Source organism: Hydra viridissima, unplaced genomic scaffold, assembly GCF_058129835.1.
Source record: "Hydra viridissima isolate aposymbiotic clone 2 unplaced genomic scaffold, HvirCarnegie_v1 scaffold_30, whole genome shotgun sequence".
In the NCBI taxonomy this organism is placed as follows: Eukaryota; Metazoa; Cnidaria; class Hydrozoa; order Anthoathecata; family Hydridae; genus Hydra; species Hydra viridissima.
The window spans coordinates 90755-108265 of record NW_028324325.1 but is presented as its reverse complement, the minus strand read 5'-3'; the positions used below and the strand labels follow the sequence as shown (position 1 = coordinate 108265).

Here is a 17511-nt window from a genome sequence, read left to right as displayed (position 1 = left end):
AAATGAGCACTCTGCCCAATTGAAACAAAGGAAAAAAAAAAAAAAAAAAAGAAAAAAGAAACCGAAACGGGCATTCTTTTGAGCATAACGTTAAAAGCTAAATCGTTAGATGTTTTATTAAAAAGGCACCTTTAGAATGCGATGTCCTCAAATATTTTCCTCGATATTTTAATAAGTAAACAAAAACAAAACTAAGTCTTGCAACTGGCGAAAACTTTCAATAAGCAAACAAAGCAACAACTTTCCTTTCGAGTTTTTTACATTTTAAACAAAAGACAAACAAAGAAAAAAAAAACAAACAAAAACAAAAACAAAAAAACAAAACAAAAACAAAACAGAAAAGGGAGAATGAGTGAGTCGACTGATTTCGCTCAACTGTCTTAAACGAGAAGTCATAAACGTTTGCTTGTGCCAGCAAGTTGCAAATTAAGTTGTTAATGAGCTGCACCGCAAAAACTTAACCCACAGTTTATTAAGCATATTAAGCCTTTGCTGACATGTTAAGACATTTTAAGCCTTTGCTATTATCATGAGGCTTTTTTGCTCCACGAGCCAAAAAAGTACGCTAGAGTTGTTGACAAACTGCATCGCGGTCGAAAAGTGTAATTACGCCAACACTTTTATCCGTTTAAGCATTTCGTTTTCGCACGAACAACAATTAAAGCAGCTCGTTGAGCTTAACGACGTTCGTATTTTTTTTCGAAGCCAAAACTTCGGCTATAAGTAGAGTGAAGAGGCACTTCGAAAAACAACAAAGCTGTTCGCAGTCGATAGCAACGAGCGACAACATCTCTGCGAGTCTGGCATCAAGGTAAACATTTTTTTTTACATTTTCATTTGTTAGTGCCACTTTTGTGTACATTATGTATTCAAAAATTTCTTGCTGACGCTAGATTTTTCGTTTTCAATGAACAACAGTTGCAACCTCTAGTCGTTTGCTAAAACAGCTTGCTAGGACAACCAAATCAATCATATGTTGTGAAAATTTCTTTTTGTTCAACTGACTAAGGAAGATCGAGCGAACGCTTTTTTTTTTTATAACTTGTTTGTATCATATTGCTATTAAGAAAACAGCGTTGTGTATACTAAACGTGACATAATTGGCAATTATCCGTAACTAAAAATAAGATAGAAATTACAAACTTGATACCATATTTTAATTACTCTAACAAAACTAGACGTCATCGCGTGAGAAAATAAATGTTTATGACACATAACCTATTTTTTTGTTTTTTTTTTTCTTCTCTTTTTTCCTTTTAATCTCCTTTCTTTCGTCCAAAAAGCGTTTTGATTTTTGCCTCGCCACAAGCGATGAAATCGATAAAAAAACCTGCTCGGACATTCTCAATTCTCAACAACAAAAGCAATCAAAGTTCTAGCTCTCGAGCACGTGCGCCAACAGGTTGATGAAACCGTTCAAATATGCTCGATCGCTAGAATTTAAAAAAAAAAAAAGAAGCAAACCAGAAACAAACCAAAATAAAAAAAAAACAAAAACAAAAATGGACATCTTTAGAACGCTTAAATTTTATAAAATATTTTCCTCTGCGTTTTTAACCAGCTAAACTGTCGTAAAGTTTTTTCGGTGCAGTTCATTTAAAAAACTTAGTTTTCAACTTTTAAACGTTTTAGACTTCTCGTTTAAGGCAGTCGAAAGAAATGAGTCGACTTGCTCTCTCTCTCCCTTTTCGGTTTTGTTTTTGTTTACTTGTTTTTGTTTTTTCTTCGTTTGCCTTCGTTTGCCTTTGTTTGCCTTTGTTTGCTTTTGGAAAAGTTGTCGCCATGCGAGACTTAGTTTTTTTTTGGCTCAATTTGTGATTAAGTGAAGTTCTAGTCTTGAAAGTGTGCAAAGTGTGGGCCAATCTGGTGGCTGGAGTGATGACACGTGAATGCTGGAAATTCCAGACTTTGAGCGGATTCAGCGTACATAGAAAGAAAATGTAACATTCACGTGGGTCTCTCCTAAGCTTGCCATTGGTCGGTCTGCTGGCCTTAAGTACCCCCCCCCCCCCCCTCAACGTCACGTTTGCTCAACTTTCTCGGTCTTTGGCGCCCAAAGAAAGCTCGAGGAAGGATAAAAAGGCGAGGTTTCGGTACTGCGTTTTCTGTTTTTCCTATTTGTTTTTGTTTGTTTGTTTGTTTCGTTTGTTTGTTTATTTATTTAATCGTTTTTTTGTTTGTTTCGTTCGTTTGTTTGTTTGTTTCGTTTGCTTCGTTTGTTTTGTGATGTTTTGTTTTCCCTTCTTGATGGCACAAAACAGAAGCAAACAAGACTTTCGGTTATATTCGGTTATATTCGGTTCAATAAAAGTTTGTTGGTTTCTGCACAACAACAACAACAACAACAAAAGTCCCTCTGTCCCTCAAAAGCAGTTTCTCCTCTGTCCTAAAGAAGAGCCTCTTTGTAATCGATCTTGTCTGAATGCAGCTCTCCTTTTGCCTACAGGTTTTTATTCCAACCCTTTTGTTGTTGTTAGTGCCATGTTGTTGTTATTGTTATACTCTGTAAAAGCAGTTGTTGCTGTTGTACTTGTTTGTTGTTTCTAAAGACACTGTTGTTGCTGCTGTTAGCGCTGTTAGTAATCACCCACTTGGCTTGTATTTTTGTTTCTTGTTTTTGTTTTTTGTTTTATTTATAAACACTCTCTGAGTAAGTGATGCTGTTGCTGTTGTTGTTGTTACAGTTGCAATGAGTGTTTGTTAATGTTCCCCCACTTGGCTTGTTTATAATCTATTTTATTTTATCAACACTCTCTGAGTCAGTGATGGTGTTGCTGTTGCTGTTGTCGTTATTATGCTTGCAATGGGAGTTGTTACTGTTCACCCACTTTGCTTGTTTTGTTTTTGTTTCTTTATTTTATCAACACCCTTTGAGCCAGTGATGCTGTTGCTGTTGTTGTTGTTATAGTTGCAATGAGTGTTGTTAATGTTCACCCACTTTGCTTGTGTTTTTGTTTTTGTTTATCAACACCCTTTGTGTCAGTGATGCTGTTGCTGTTGTTCTTATTACAGTTGCAATGAGTGTTTGTTAATGTTCACCAACTTGGCTTGTTTATAATCTATTTTGTTTTATCAACACTCTCTGAGTCAGTGATGCTGATGCTGTTGTTGTTATTGTGCTTGCAATAAGTGTTGTTAATGTTCACCCACTTTGCTTGTTTTGTTTGTGCTTTTGTTTTTCTTTATCAACACCCTTTGAGTCACTGATGCTGTTGCTGTTGGTGTTATTATAGTTGCAATGAGTGTTAATGTTCACCCACTTTGCTTGCTTTATTTGTTTGTTGCTTTTTTTTTTATCAACACCCTGCGAGTTAGTGATGCTGTTGCTGCTTTTGTCATTTTACTTGTATTTATAGTTGTTACTGTTCAGCCACTTTGCTTGTTTTTTAATCTGTTTTATTTTATCACCACACTCTGAGTCAGTGATGATGTTGCTGATGCTGTTGTTGTTATTTTACTTGCAATGATAGCTGTTACTGTTCAGCCACTTTGCTTGTTTTGTTTGTTTGTTTGTTTGTTTTTTTTATCAATATCCTCTGAGCAAGTGATGCTGTTGCTGTTGTTGTTGTTATAGTTGCAATGAGTGTTTGTTAATGTTCACAAACTTGGCATGTTTATAATCTATTTTATTTTATCAACACTCTCTGAGTCAGTGATGCTGATGCTGTTGTTGTTATTATGCTTGCAATAAGTGTTGTTAATGTTCACCCACTCTGCTTGTTTTGTTTGTGCCTTTGTTTTTGTTTATCAACACCCTTTGAGTCACTGATGCTGTTGCTGTTGGTGTTATTATAGTTGCAATGAGTGTTAATGTTCACCCACTTTGCTTGCTTTGTTTGTTTGTTGCTTTTTTTTTTATCAACACCCTGCGAGTTAGTGATGCTGTTGCTGCTTTTGTCATTTTACTTGTATTTATAGTTGTTACTGTTCAGCCACTTTGCTTGTTTTTTAATCTGTTTTATTTTATCACCACTCTCTGAGTCAGTGATGATGTTGCTGATGCTGTTGTTGTTATTTTACTTGCAATGATAGCTGTTACTGTTCAGCCACTTTGCTTGTTTTGTTTGTTTGTTTGTTTGTTTTTTTTATCAATATCCTCTGAGCAAGTGATGCTGTTGCTGTTGTTGTTGTTTTAGTTGCAATGAGTGTTTGTTAATGTTCCCCCACTTGGCTTGTACTTCTGTTTTCTGTTTTGTTTTGTTTTTGTTTTTTTTGTTGTTTTTTTTCTCAACACTCTCTGAGTAAGTGATGCTGTTGCTGTAGTCGTTGTTATAGTTGCAATGAGTGTTTGTTAATGTTCACAAACTTGGCATGTTTATAATCTATTTTATTTTATCAACACTCTCTGAGTCAGAGATGCTGATGCTGTTGTTGTTATTATGCTTGCAATAAGTGTTGTTAATGTTCCCCCACTCTGCTTGTTTTGTTTGTGCCTTTGTTTTTGTTTATCAACACCCTTTGAGTCACTGATGCTGTTGCTGTTGGTGTTATTATAGTTGCAATGAGTGTTAATGTTCACCCACTTTGCTTGCTTTGTTTGTTTGTTGCTTTTTTTTTTTATCAACACCCTGCGAGTTAGTGATGCTGTTGCTGCTTTTGTCATTTTACTTGTATTTATAGTTGTTACTGTTTAGCCACTTTGCTTGTTTTTTAATCTGTTTTATTTTATCACCACTCTCTGAGTCAGTGATGATGTTGCTGATGCTGTTGTTGTTATTTTACTTGCAATGATAGCTGTTACTGTTCAGCCACTTTGCTTGTTTTTTTTTGTTTTTGTTTTGTTTGTTTGTTTGTTTGTTTTTTTATATATCCTCTGAGTTAGTGATGCTGTTGCTGATGCTGTTGTTGTTATTATGCTTTCAATGAGAGCTGTTACTGTTCACCCACTTTGTTTGTTTATAATCTGTTTTATTTTATCAACACTCTCTGAGTCAGTGATGCTGATGCTGATGCTGTTGTTGTTATTATGCTTGCAGTGAGAGTTGTTACTGTTCACCCACTTTGCTTGCTTATTGTCTATTTTATTTTGTCAACACTCTCTGAGTCAGTGATGCTGATGCTGATGCTGTTGTTGTTATTATGCTTGCAATGAGAGTTGTTACTGTTCACCCAATTTGCTTGTTTTGTTTTTTTATTTGTTTTTTTGTTTGTTTTTGTTTTGCTTGTTTTTTTTTATCAATACCCTCTGAGTCAGTGATGCTGTTGCTGTTGTTGTTGTTGTTATAGTTGCAATGAGTGTTTGTTAATGTTCCCCCACTTGGCTTGTACTTTTGTTTTCTTTTTTGTTATGTCAACACTCTCTGAGTCAGTGATGCTGATGCTGTTGTTATTATGCTTGCAATGAGAGTTGTTACTGTTGTAGTTATGTCTGTCATTTGTCCTTGTTAGCAAGTTCTATTTGCCCTCTCTTGCCTTTTTTCAACACAGTTTCTTTCTTTGAGTCATATGGTTGCGAGATCCTCTCAAACTCCATCTCTTTATTTATTTGTTTCTTTTCTTTTTCTTTTTTTTTTTCTCATTCTCCTTCTCATAATAGCAATCACTGCTGCCACCATGCATGTAATGCTAGTTGCTCTCATTCTTTTTCATTTGCTAGTGGAAACTTTGTTTCTTCTTGTTGCTCTCTTTTCTTTCTTTTTTTCTCTTTTGCAGAGGATTCGAAAAAACACAGCTCTTCCCTGCAGTTGTAAACATTCCAGGATTGGATGCAGGCAGAAGAAAAAAACTCTCACTGACTGGTTTCCTTTTTTTAGCAAAAACCGTTGCAAACAAACACCTGAACATGTCTTCTTCACAAGAAAACAACTCTGTTGTTGCTTCTTCTCCAAACTCTAAAGCAAAAAAAAAGAAAAGAAAGCAGTCACAAGAACAGAGAGACTTAAAGCTCAAAAACAAAGTCAGGGCCGCATTAGTTGCAGCGTGTGGCTCCGTAAACAGGGTTGTACCTTTCTATGGTACCAAGAAGAGGTACGCTGTTAGCTGTCCGATGCCTTTGTGCAAACATTCGTCCACAAGCATTAAAAGACACTTGACTAAAAAAGATCATTCTTGGACTTTGGATGAAGCTTCCATCTTTTACTCTGCAATGGTCAGGAAGTTTCAGCATGCTCGTCTCGAACGCAAGTCCGGCTGTCCAAAACCTTACCCCTGTTTGCAATGTTGGAAGTATTACGACCGACTGGACATACACTTGAAAGAGACTCATTTCTACGATTCCAAGATGATCAAACAAAAGATTGCAGAGGCAAAGCGATACGACAACGAGAAGCTCTATGTCCCTCAATTTATTCGACCTGCCTTCTTTGGTATTAAGCCAGTAGCTGAACAAGCGTCTGCATCAGGCTCTGCATCCTCTGCTCCTGGGCCTTCCTCCTCTTTTTCTTCTCCGGTTCTTTCCTCTGATCCTCTTTTAAGCTTGCCCTCACCAGTTGCTGGTTCGTCCGAGGCTCCTTCTGCAAACCAATGCACCTCTGTAGAAAACAAAGAGCTGAACACCGAATCCGTCCTTGACTCTGATTTCGATTCCTTAGAGCACTTGGTTTCCAGCTCCTATGTCTTGACCGAAGAAAAGAGACTCTTGTTTCAGCTGGACAAAGATGCTTTTCACTTTTATTACCAGTCAGCAGATGAGCTCTTCAGAGACTTTGAAAAGTGGCTTGTGGTAGCCAACAACAACACTTGGTCACAAGCAAAGATCTACAAAAATGCAGTTGTGGAAATATTGACTTGTTGTGACAGCACGTTGACGCTGCACCCAAACGCCCTCACCAATTCCAATGTTTTGGAGGATAGATACTTCTCCTTGCACTTTAAGAAAATTCAGCTCAATTCCAAGCTGAGTGAACTTGACCAAACAAAAGCCATGTCTTGTCACACGTTGTACAACCGCCTCGTCTCCCTTTGTCTCCTGTTTCGTTTCAGTGAAGCCAGAAACGTCTATTTCGGACTTTCTCATGAGGCCATCCGACGTTTGCGCTGCAAGGTGGATGAGTTGCGAAAAGTGCTGAGGCCCTTTCGTTCTTTGAGGAGGAGCCTTGTGAAAAGAAGAAAAAGCATCAACATCATCAATGTCAGTTTGCTGACCGAATATGGCAAGTCTGCATACGTAAGAGACTTAGTGGAATCGATTAGAAAGGCGTCTCTTCCGCTGACTAGAGACAATGCTGTGTCTCTACGAAACCATCTTCTGCTCTCTGTCACTGTAATTAACAGTTTAAGAAAATCTAACATTGCTCTTTTAAACATTAGAGACTACATGGCTGCTGAGAAGAGTGAGTGTGGATATTGCATTGTGCAAGAGCGCTACAAAACAGCATACAAGTACGGAGCCAAAAACATTCTAGTGCCGAACGACTTGAAAGTGTTGATCGATATTTATTTGCTGAGATACAGAGACCTTCTTGTCAACGACTCTCACTACATGGCTGCAGACACCAAGACTGTTTTGGAGTTGAGCGACTGCTACAGGCCCCTTTTTCCTTCGGTGAGAGCCAACAAAGACGAAGGTGTGACACTAGGTGCAACTAGAGTGCCTGTTTACCAGATGGGTTCCTCTGCTATCACCTCTAGCCTGACGTCCTGCTTCAGAAAAAGCCAAGTAAACATTCCCATGAAGCGTCTTACTCCCACTTGCATTCGCGGTTCGATAGCCACTTACTTTGCCAACAACAGCAAAGAAGATCGCGAGCGGTTTGCTACACTCTACATGAAGCACAGCAGACACACAATGGATAGCTTTTATGTGTCCCAGTGGAACGCTGCAGAGGAGTTGCGCTTTGCCCTGGGCATCGGACAGTCCTTCGGAGTCATAGAGTCTTTGACTGTTGAAAAGTCTGAGAGACCACCAAAGGAGGAGAAGGATGTGATGGACTGGCTCCGAACTAATGCAGAGGAGTACGGTTTTCATGATGTTGAGGACATTTTTGAGGAAGATTCAGACTCCGGTTCTGACTCTGAAGAATGTGCTGCTACTTTCGGTTGTACCACAGTGGTTCCATTTTCTCCAGCTGTAGAAAACAATGCTCCTTTAGAGGACAGCAACGAACATGTTGTAGATTTCTTGTGTGAACCTAGCTCAACTCCTGTTTCGTCTGTTCCTTCTGAACAAACAATCGCTGGTCCAGTTCTTGAACTATCCTCTGCTCTTGCACAACTAGTTCCTAATGAACAAGCTGTTTGTATGGATGTAGATCAGACTCTAGCTGTTCCTGTTGGCACAGCTTGTTCTCCTCTTGCATTAACATTATTTCCTGATGAACCGGATTTTATTGAACACCATGCACAACTTTCTCCAGTTTACTTTAGTGAGCAAGTGGTTGCCAAACCTGTTTCTGCTGCTCCTGCTCAACAAGTTGCTTTCAGTCCTTCAAAAGAGGTCTTTTCTGTTCTGCTGGAAACAGTGTCTAATGTTGCTTCACAGCAAGATAATCTTATGGCTGTCACACGTGTTTTCCATGCTCCTCCTGAAGCTGCTCTTCTTGAACCTGCTCTTCTTGAACCTGCTCTTCTTGAACCTGCTCATAAGCAAGTGGTTGCCAAACCTGTTCATGTTGCTCCTTCTCTGCAAGTTGTTTTTAATCCTTCAAAAGAGGTCTTTTCTGTTCCTCTGGCTCCTAATCTTGTTGCTCGTCAGCAAACGATGGCCAAACCCAGTTTGTTTCTTTCAGCTGTTCCAGTCCAACAGGCTGGTACTGTTCTTGAAAAACAGCCCTCACCTGGTGCTGTTCAATCTGTTGGTAGTCTATTTAGCCAAAGTCTTGCTTGTACATCCAGAGGTAAATTCTTTTTGATTTTTGATTTTTATGCAAATCTCAACACGCTTTCAAAAAATAAAAATGCCCAAATTAACTCCTTGCCCTATTGTTATTGTTAAAGCTGTAAAAAAAAAAAAAAAAAAGAAAAACAATAAAAAAAACAAAAAAAAAAACAAAAAAAACAACACAGAAGTGTGTATGTATTTGTTGCAGGACTAATTCTGTGATTGCTTAAATGTTTACACAAGTGAATGATACTAAAACTGATTATGTTTTAGAAGTAAAAGATCCAAGAAGAAAAAAAATCAAGTTGGAAATGCCATCTTTTACTCAAGAACACATCGGTAATGTAAAACCTAATTTATACAAACATATATAAACACAAACCTCTTCTTGCACAATTTCAGATGGTTAACTGTTAATAAAAACTAGCCATCATTGCTAAGTGCACTTTTAGAAAGTTGTGTCTACCCGATTTCTAATGATGAAGTTAGAAACATCACCGTTAGAAATCATGCACAGCTTGTTATTATCTCTAACACTTAGAAACTGTTGATGGTTTTTTTATGAATTAGAAAAATGAACATGGTTTTATTTTATTTCAGGATCAACTCAGCCAAGAACAAAGGAAAACAAAGCAGAAGTTAGCCAATGCCAATTAGGTAATCTTTCAAAAACCAGTTATTGCTATCAGTGCAAACAATAAGGTCAACAAAAAAAACAAATAAAAAAACAAAATTAATCTTGTCATGCTTCAGAACCAAATGAATATTCGATTTAATCTCTTTGTGTTATGACTTGAGTTTGTAAAATTTTAGATGAAATAGTTGAAAAGCTGAATGCTTGCCCTGGCCACAACGAATGGTTCAACACCAGAAGTTTTCCTCGATGTGCAGCTTTAGTGTTGGCATACATCTTGCAAGACGTGTTTACAGATGTAAGCTCAAGTTGCTCGTACAAAGATTACCTTGGCATCTTGGCAAATCATAGCAGTGACAAGCTCATTCATGTCTTGCAAAAGTACTCCTACCGAAGCCATATTAAAGACAAAATTAAAAACATGAAGCTAAAAATTCAAAAAGAGGGTAGTTTAGAAAAGTTTGTTCAATATGGCAATATAGTGAGACCATTTATGTAGTTTAGAAAAGTTTGTTCAGTTTGGCAATAAAGATGGGCCTTTTGTGTAGTTTGTTTTCTCTATGCTTTTGCAAATATATTTATCTGTTTCGCTAAATACATAATAAACAAGAAGTTCTGTTAAACTGTTCTCACATTTCTTATTTAAAGATAGTTCAAACTTTTTTTATCTTTAAAAAAAAAAAAAAGTCGTTTTGTTATTCTGTTAACACTTTTAATAGAGTTGCATTTAGAATTACTTCTGATGTTTTTAAGAGTTTGTTAAAAAGCAAATTAATATTTTCTGTGATGTTAAACTGCATAAGTGAAATTTAAAAAAGGAAAACTGCTCCAACCATTTTTCGGAAAAAGAAATCAAAAAGTTCCTTATTTTAAAAGATCTAGACATCCATTTCTTCTTCAGCAAAATAGCGAGGCTTTTTTTATGAACTCTTACTCTCTATTTTTTCATATATTTACACAAAGGATTTTATTAAGTTCAATGTAAACATACATAGAAGTATATTATGTTTTTTTTTTTGTTTGTTTTTTTTTTATGGTGTCTAACTTTTGTTTCACTTCTATTTTATTTTACGTTTATCTTGTATTTTATCATGCCTTATTGGTTTTTGCGTTTTGTGATGTCAAGCTGCGTAAGCTAAACTTAAAAGAGGAAAACTACGCTAACTTTTCTTTGAAAAAATATTCAAAAAGTACCTTAAAAGAGAAAGCACACGAATTTAAAAAGTTGTATCTTGCCATCCAATTCTTCTTCTGCAAAGTAGTGAGGCTTTTGCTCTCTAATTTATCTCTATTTACGCAAAGGGTTTTATTTCAATGTAAACACGTATAAAAGAATACTTTGTTAAAAATAATGTTAAAGGAGTTGCGTAAAAAAAACGTCTGAATAAACTTTCTTTACAAAAAAAAACAACTAAGAAACAAGCGCGCCTAAGAAAAACCAGATCGCGATTCACTAAGTCAATAGACGAAAGAAACAAACTTTAAAAAGTCTTTCTAGACAACAAATTCTATTTTTGGCAATGCAGTTTTTGTATTTATGCAACCTATCTTTTGTTTCACTTCTACTTTATTTTACGTTTACCTTGTATTTTGTCTTGCCTTTTTGCGTTTTGTGATGTCAAGCTACATAATCTAAACTTAAAAGAGGAAAACTAGGCTAGTAGAATATTATGTTGTTGGTTTTATATGCAGCCTAACTTTAGTTTCATCTATATTTTGTTTTGCGTTTATCTTATATTTTATCTTGTCTTTTTGAGTTTTGTGTTTTGTGATGTCAAGCTACATAAGCTAAACTTTAAAGACCTTTTTTTTGAAAAACTATTCAAAAACTACCTTTAACAAAGTAGCGAGGCTTTTTATGCACTTTTACTCTCTAACATACCTATATTTGCGCAGAGGATTTTATTTAACTCAATGTAAACATACATAGAAAAATATTGTTACCCGTTTATTTTATGCAGCCTAACTTTAGCTTCATCTGTATTTTATTTTACGTTTATCTTATATTTTATTTTGTCTTTTTGAGTTTTGTGCTTTGTGATGTCAAGCTACATAAGCTAATGTTAAAAGAGGAAAACTACGCTAACCTTTTTTTGAAAAACTATTCAAAAACAACCTTTAACAAAGTAGCGAGGCTTTTTATGCACTTTTACTCTCTAACATACCTATATTTGCGCAGAGGATTTTATATAACTCAATGTAAACATACATAGAAAAATATTGTTACCCGTTTATTTCATGCAGCCTAACTTTAGCTTCATCTACATTTTATTTTACGTTTATCTTATATTTTATTTTGTCTTTTTGAGTTTTGTGTTTTGTGATGTCAAGCTACATAAGCTAATGTTAAAAGAGGAAAGCTACGCTAACCTTTCTTTGAAAAACTGTTCAAAAACTACCTTAGACATAATCTAGATTTAAAAGAGGAAGACTACGCTATTTTTGCTTTGAAAAAACTTTCGAAAACCACCTTAATCGATAGAGATAGCACACGATTTTAAAATGTTGTATCTAGTGATCCACTTCTTTTACACCAAAGTAGCGAGGCTTTCTATGCACTTTTACTCTCTAACATAGCTATTTTTGCGCAAACGATTTTATTTATTTCAATTTAAACATGCCTAGTAGATTATTATGTTGTTGGTTTTTTATGCAGCCTAACTTTAGTTTCATCTATATTTTATTTTGCGTTTATCTTATATTTTATCTTGTCTTTTTGAGTTTTATATTTTGTGATGTCAAGCTACATAAGCTAAACTTTAAAGAGGAAATTTACGCTAACCTGTCTTTGAAAAACTATTCAAAAACTACCTTTAACAAAGTAGCGAGGCTTTTTATGCCTTTTTACTCTCTAGCATACCTATATTTGCGCAGAGGGTTTTATTTAATTCAACTTAAACATACCTGTTAGATTATTATGTTGTTGGTTTTTTATGCAGTCTAACTTAAGCTACATCTATTTTTCATTTTACGTTTGTCTTATATTTTATTTTATCTTTTTGTGTTCTGTGATGTCAAGCTACATAAGCTAATGTTAAAAGAGGAAAGCTACGCTAACCTTTCTTTGAAAAACTATTCGAAATCTATTTTTGAGATAATCTAGATTTAAAAGAGGAACACTACGCTAATTTTGCTTTGAAAAAACTCTCGAAAACTACCTTATTCGATAGAGATAGCACACAAGTTTAAAAAAGTGTATCTAGTCATCCACTTCTTCTACAGCAAAGTAGCGAGGCTTTCTATGCACTTTTACTCTCTAACATTATGCATTTTACTCTCTATTTTTGCGCAAAGGGTTTTATTTAATTCAATTTAAACATGCCTAGTAGATATTTTATGTTGTTGGTTTTTTATGCAGCCTAACTTTAGCTACATCTATTTGTCTTATATTTTATTTTATGTTTTTGTGTTCTGTGATGTCAAGCTACATAAGCTAATGTTAAAAGAGGAAAGCTACGCTAACTTTTCTTTGAAAAACTATTCAAAATCTACCTTTGAGATAATCTAGATTTAAAAGAGGAACACTACGCTAATTTTGCTTTGAAAAAACATTCGAAAACTACCTTATATTTTATCTTGCCTTTGTTAGTTTTGTGTTTTATTATGTCAAGCTTCATAATCTAATCTTAAAAGAGGAAAACTGCGCTAACTTTCCATTGAAAAAGTACTCAAAAAGGACCTAAATCGATATAGATAGCTCACGATTTTAAAAAGTTGCATATAGTCATCTTCTTCAGCAAAGTATCGAGGCTTTTTATGGATTTTTACTGTCTAACTTTCCCATATTTGCGCAAAGGAATTTATTTAGTTCAACTTAAACATGCCTAGTAGATAATTATGTTGTTTGTTTATTATGCAGTGTAAACTTTGTTTCATCTATATTTTACGTTTATCTTATATTTTATTTTGTCTTTTTGAGCTTTGTGTTTTGTGATGTCAAGCTACATAATCTAAACATAAAAGAGGAAAACTACGCTAACCTTTCTTTGAAAAACTATTCAAAATCTACCTTTAACAAAGTTGCGAGGCTTTTAATGCTTTTTTACTAACATACCTATATTTGCGCAAAGGATTTTATATAATTCAATTTAAACATGCCTAGTAGATTATTATGTTGTTAGTTTTTTATGCAGCTTATCTTTAGTTTCATTTATATTATGTTTTAGGTTTATCTTATATTTTATCTTATCTTTTTGAGTTTTGTGTTTTGTGATGCCAAGAATTTTAAGCTAAACTTAAAAGAGGAATGCTACGCTAACCTTTCTTTGAAAATCTATTCATAAACTACCCTAGACAAAAGCTAGATTTAAAAGAGGAAAACTACGCTATTTTTGCTTTGAAAAAACTTTCGAAAACCACCTTAATCGATAGAGATAGCACACAATTTTAAAAAGTTGCATATAGTCATCCACTTCTTCTGCAGCAAAGTAGCGATGCTTTTTATGCACTTTTTCTCACTAGTTTGCTTATATTTACGCAAAGGAATTCATTTAATTCAATCCAAGCATATATAGAAGATTATTATGCTATGATTTTTTTTTTCTTTTATGCAGCCTAACAATTATTTCACCTATATTTTATTTTACGATTAACTTTTATCTTACTTTTCTTTTTTGAGTTTTGTGTTTTGTGATATCAAGCTACATAAACTAAACTTTAAAGAGGAAAACTACGCTAACCTTTCTTTGAAAAACTATTCAAAAACTACCTTTAACAAAGTAGCGAGGCTTTTTCTCTCTAACATACCTATATTTGCGCATAGGATTTTATTTAATTTAATGTAAACATACCTAGTAGATTATTATGTTGTTGGTTTTTTATGCAGTCTAACTTTAGCTTCATCTGTATTTTATTTCACGTTTATCTTATATTTTATTTTGTCTTTTTGAGCTTTGTGTTTTGTGATGTCAAGCTACATAAGCTAAACTTAAAAGAGGAAAGCTACGCTAACCTTTCTTTGAAAAACTATTCAAAATCTACCTTTGAGATAATCTAAATTTAAAAGAGGAACACTGCGCTATTTTTGCTTTGAAAAAACTTTCGAAAACTACCTTATTCGATAGAGACAGCACACAAATTTAAAAGTTTGTATCTAGTCATCCACTTCTTCTACAGCAATGTAGCGAGGCTTTTTATGCACTTTTACTCTCTAACATACCTATATTTGCGCAAAGGATTTTATTTAACTCAATGTAAATATACATAGAAGAGTATTGTTACCCGTTTATTTTATGCAGCCTAACTTTAATTTCATCTATATTTTATATTGCGTTTACCTTATATTTTGTCTTGCCTTTGTTAGTTTTGTGTTTTGTTATGTCAAGCTTCATGATCCAATCTTAAAAGAGGAAAACTGCGCTAACTTCTCATTGAAAAAGTACTCAAAAAGGACCTAAATCGATATAGATAGCTCACGATTTTAAAAAGTTGCATATAGTCATCTTCTTCTTCAGCAAAGTATCGAGGCTTTTTATGGACTTTTAATCTCTTATTTACCCAAATTTGCGCAAAGGACTTTACTTAATTCAACTTAAACATGTCTAGTAGATTATTAAGTTGTTTGTTTTTTATGCAGCCTAACTTTAGTTTCATTTATATTTTATTTTACGTTTATCTGATATTTTATCTTGTCTTTTTGTGTGTTGTTTTGTCAAGCTACATAAGCTAAACTTAAAAGTGGAAAACTACGCTAACCTTTCTTTGAAAATCTATTCAAAAACTGCCTTAGACATAAGGTAGATTTAAAAGAGGAAGACTGCGCTATTTTTGCTTTAAAAAAACTTTCGAAAAATACCTTAATCCATCGAGGTAGTACACGAATTTACAAAGTTGTATCTAGTCATCCACTTCTTCTATAGCAAAGTAGCGAGGCTTTTTATGCACTTTTGAGTTCTAATTTATCTCTGTTTACGCAAATGGTTTTTGTTTATTTCTGTGTAATGATATACAAAAGAGTATTTTGTTAAAGATTATGCTGCAGGAGCTGCGTAAAAAAACTCTGGTGACCTTTCCTTAAGAAAAAAGCAACTGAGAGGCATGTGCGCTTTAGAAAATTCAAATCGCGATTCACCAAATTAAAAGACGAAAAGAACGAACTTTAAAAGCTCTTACTAGACGTTTGTGTTTATGATAGGCAATGCAGTTTTAGATTTTATGCAGCCTAACATTTGTTTCATCTATATCTTATTTTACGTTTATCTTATACTTTATCTTGCCTTTTTGAGTTTAGTATTTTGTGATGTCATGCTAAATAAGCTAAACTTTGCTAATTTTTATTTGAAAAAATATTCAAAAACTACCTGAATTATAAAGCTAGATCTAAAGGAGGAAAACTACGCTAACTTTTCTTTAAAAAAATATTTAAAAACTACCTTAAACATAAGCTATATCCAAAAGAGGAAAACTATGCTAACTTTTCTTTGAAAAAATACTCAAAAACTACCTTAAACATAAGCTAGATCTAAAAGAGGAAAACTACGCTAACTTTTCTTTGAAAAAATACTCAAAAACTACCTTAAACATAAGCTAGATCTAAAAGAGGAAACCTACGCTAACTTTTCTTTGAAAAAATATTCGAAAACTACCTTTAAACATGATTTAGATTTAATAGATGAAAACTACGCTAACATTTCTTTGAAAAAACATTCAAAAACTACCTTTAAACATGATTTAAATTTAAAAAAGGAAAACTACGCTAACATTTCTTTGAAAAAATATTCAAAAAGTACCTTAATCGAAAGAGATAGCACGCGAAATTAAAAAGTTGCATCTAGTCATCCGTTTCTTCTTCATCAAAGTAGCGAGGCGTTTATGCACTTTTTATTCTCTAATTTATCTCTATTTACGCAAATGGCTTTTGTTTATTTCAATGTAAAACTTTTCAAAAGAGTATTTTGTTAAAGATTATGCTGCAGGAGCTGTGTAAGATAACTCTGGTGACCTTTCTTTAAGAAAAAGCAACTAAAGTAGATGTGCGCCTAAGAGAATCCAAATTGCGATTCACTAAATTAAAAGACATATACAACAAACTTTAAAAGTGAAACTATTTTTACAAGCGTATTTGGTAAAGATGAAATGTTCTTATGACATTTTAACGTTACGAAAAGGATTTTCTTCAGTTCAAATATTTATTACAATTTAAAGTGTTAAATAATGTTACAGAAACGACCTAAAACGCCTGTTGTATTAATTTAAACGAACAAAATAGATAAAAAAAAAAGAAAAACTATCATTAAAAAAAAAAAGAAAAAAAGAAAAGAAATAGAAGTTGAGGAAAAATAAAAATAAGAACTTCTAACAAAGAGCTCTTCTTTTTATTTTTCAGATTTTAGATGCTTAATTCCTTGAATGAAAAGTTGAACTGATGACCCACTACTAAGGTTGTTCCTAGCCTTCCGTTCTCAAACTAGGCCATTCTGAGAGGCTGTTTGATTAAGTACCGTTGATAGTAGTATCGCACGTAAGAGACTTCTAAAACTCTGATTATTAATTCCTTGAATGAAGAGATGACTTCATACTCACTAACGAGGTTGTTCTTAGCCATCCGTTCTTAAACTAAGCAAAACAGTGAAGTTGTTTGATTAAGTATCACAGTTTGCTGATTTGCACATGCACCATTGCCGAAACTGTGATGCTTGGTTCCTTGATTGGATTGAAGAAGCTCATCACCATGCTTTTTACAAGCTGTCCGTTGTTATGTTTTGCAATTCAGTGGTTCTGTTTTGCAATTCATTTTCTGTTTGTTTAAGTATCATCGATGGTGGTGTCGTGCATGCAAACTTTCCGAAACTCTGATGCTTGTTTTTCTTGAATGGAGAGATGAGCTTATACTTTAGGTGACTTTTAAAACTGCAGTAATTAGTGCCTCGAATGGAAAAACGAACTCATTCTTTACAGACCAAGGTTGTTCCTGGCCATCCGTTAACATACTAGGCAACAGTACAGCGAAGCTGTTTGTTTTACAAGCTTTTGTCGTTTCGAGAAATCACTACATTAAGCATTCGATGGTGATACACGACTGATGGCCAGGTTCTGATTTTCGAATGAAAAGAAGAGTCGCATCCGACCACCGGTCGGCTTTCGACGCAAAACAGCTGTACACACTCGTCCAACGTCCAGT

At 34.3% G+C, this 17511-nt stretch overlaps 1 protein-coding gene across 1 annotated transcript; it reads left to right on the top strand.

Annotated features, from left to right (window-relative positions):
• Positions 1-3250: 3250 nt before the first annotated feature.
• Positions 3251-9937, top strand: LOC149876117 (uncharacterized). The gene is made up of 4 exons (XM_090075684.1): positions 3251-8774; positions 9032-9097; positions 9359-9415; positions 9572-9937. Exons 1-4 carry the CDS (start codon positions 5783-5785, stop codon positions 9889-9891), a joined length of 3435 nt encoding a protein of 1144 aa, XP_089931810.1. The 5' UTR covers positions 3251-5782; the 3' UTR covers positions 9892-9937.
• The last annotated feature ends 7574 nt before the right edge of the window (positions 9938-17511 follow it).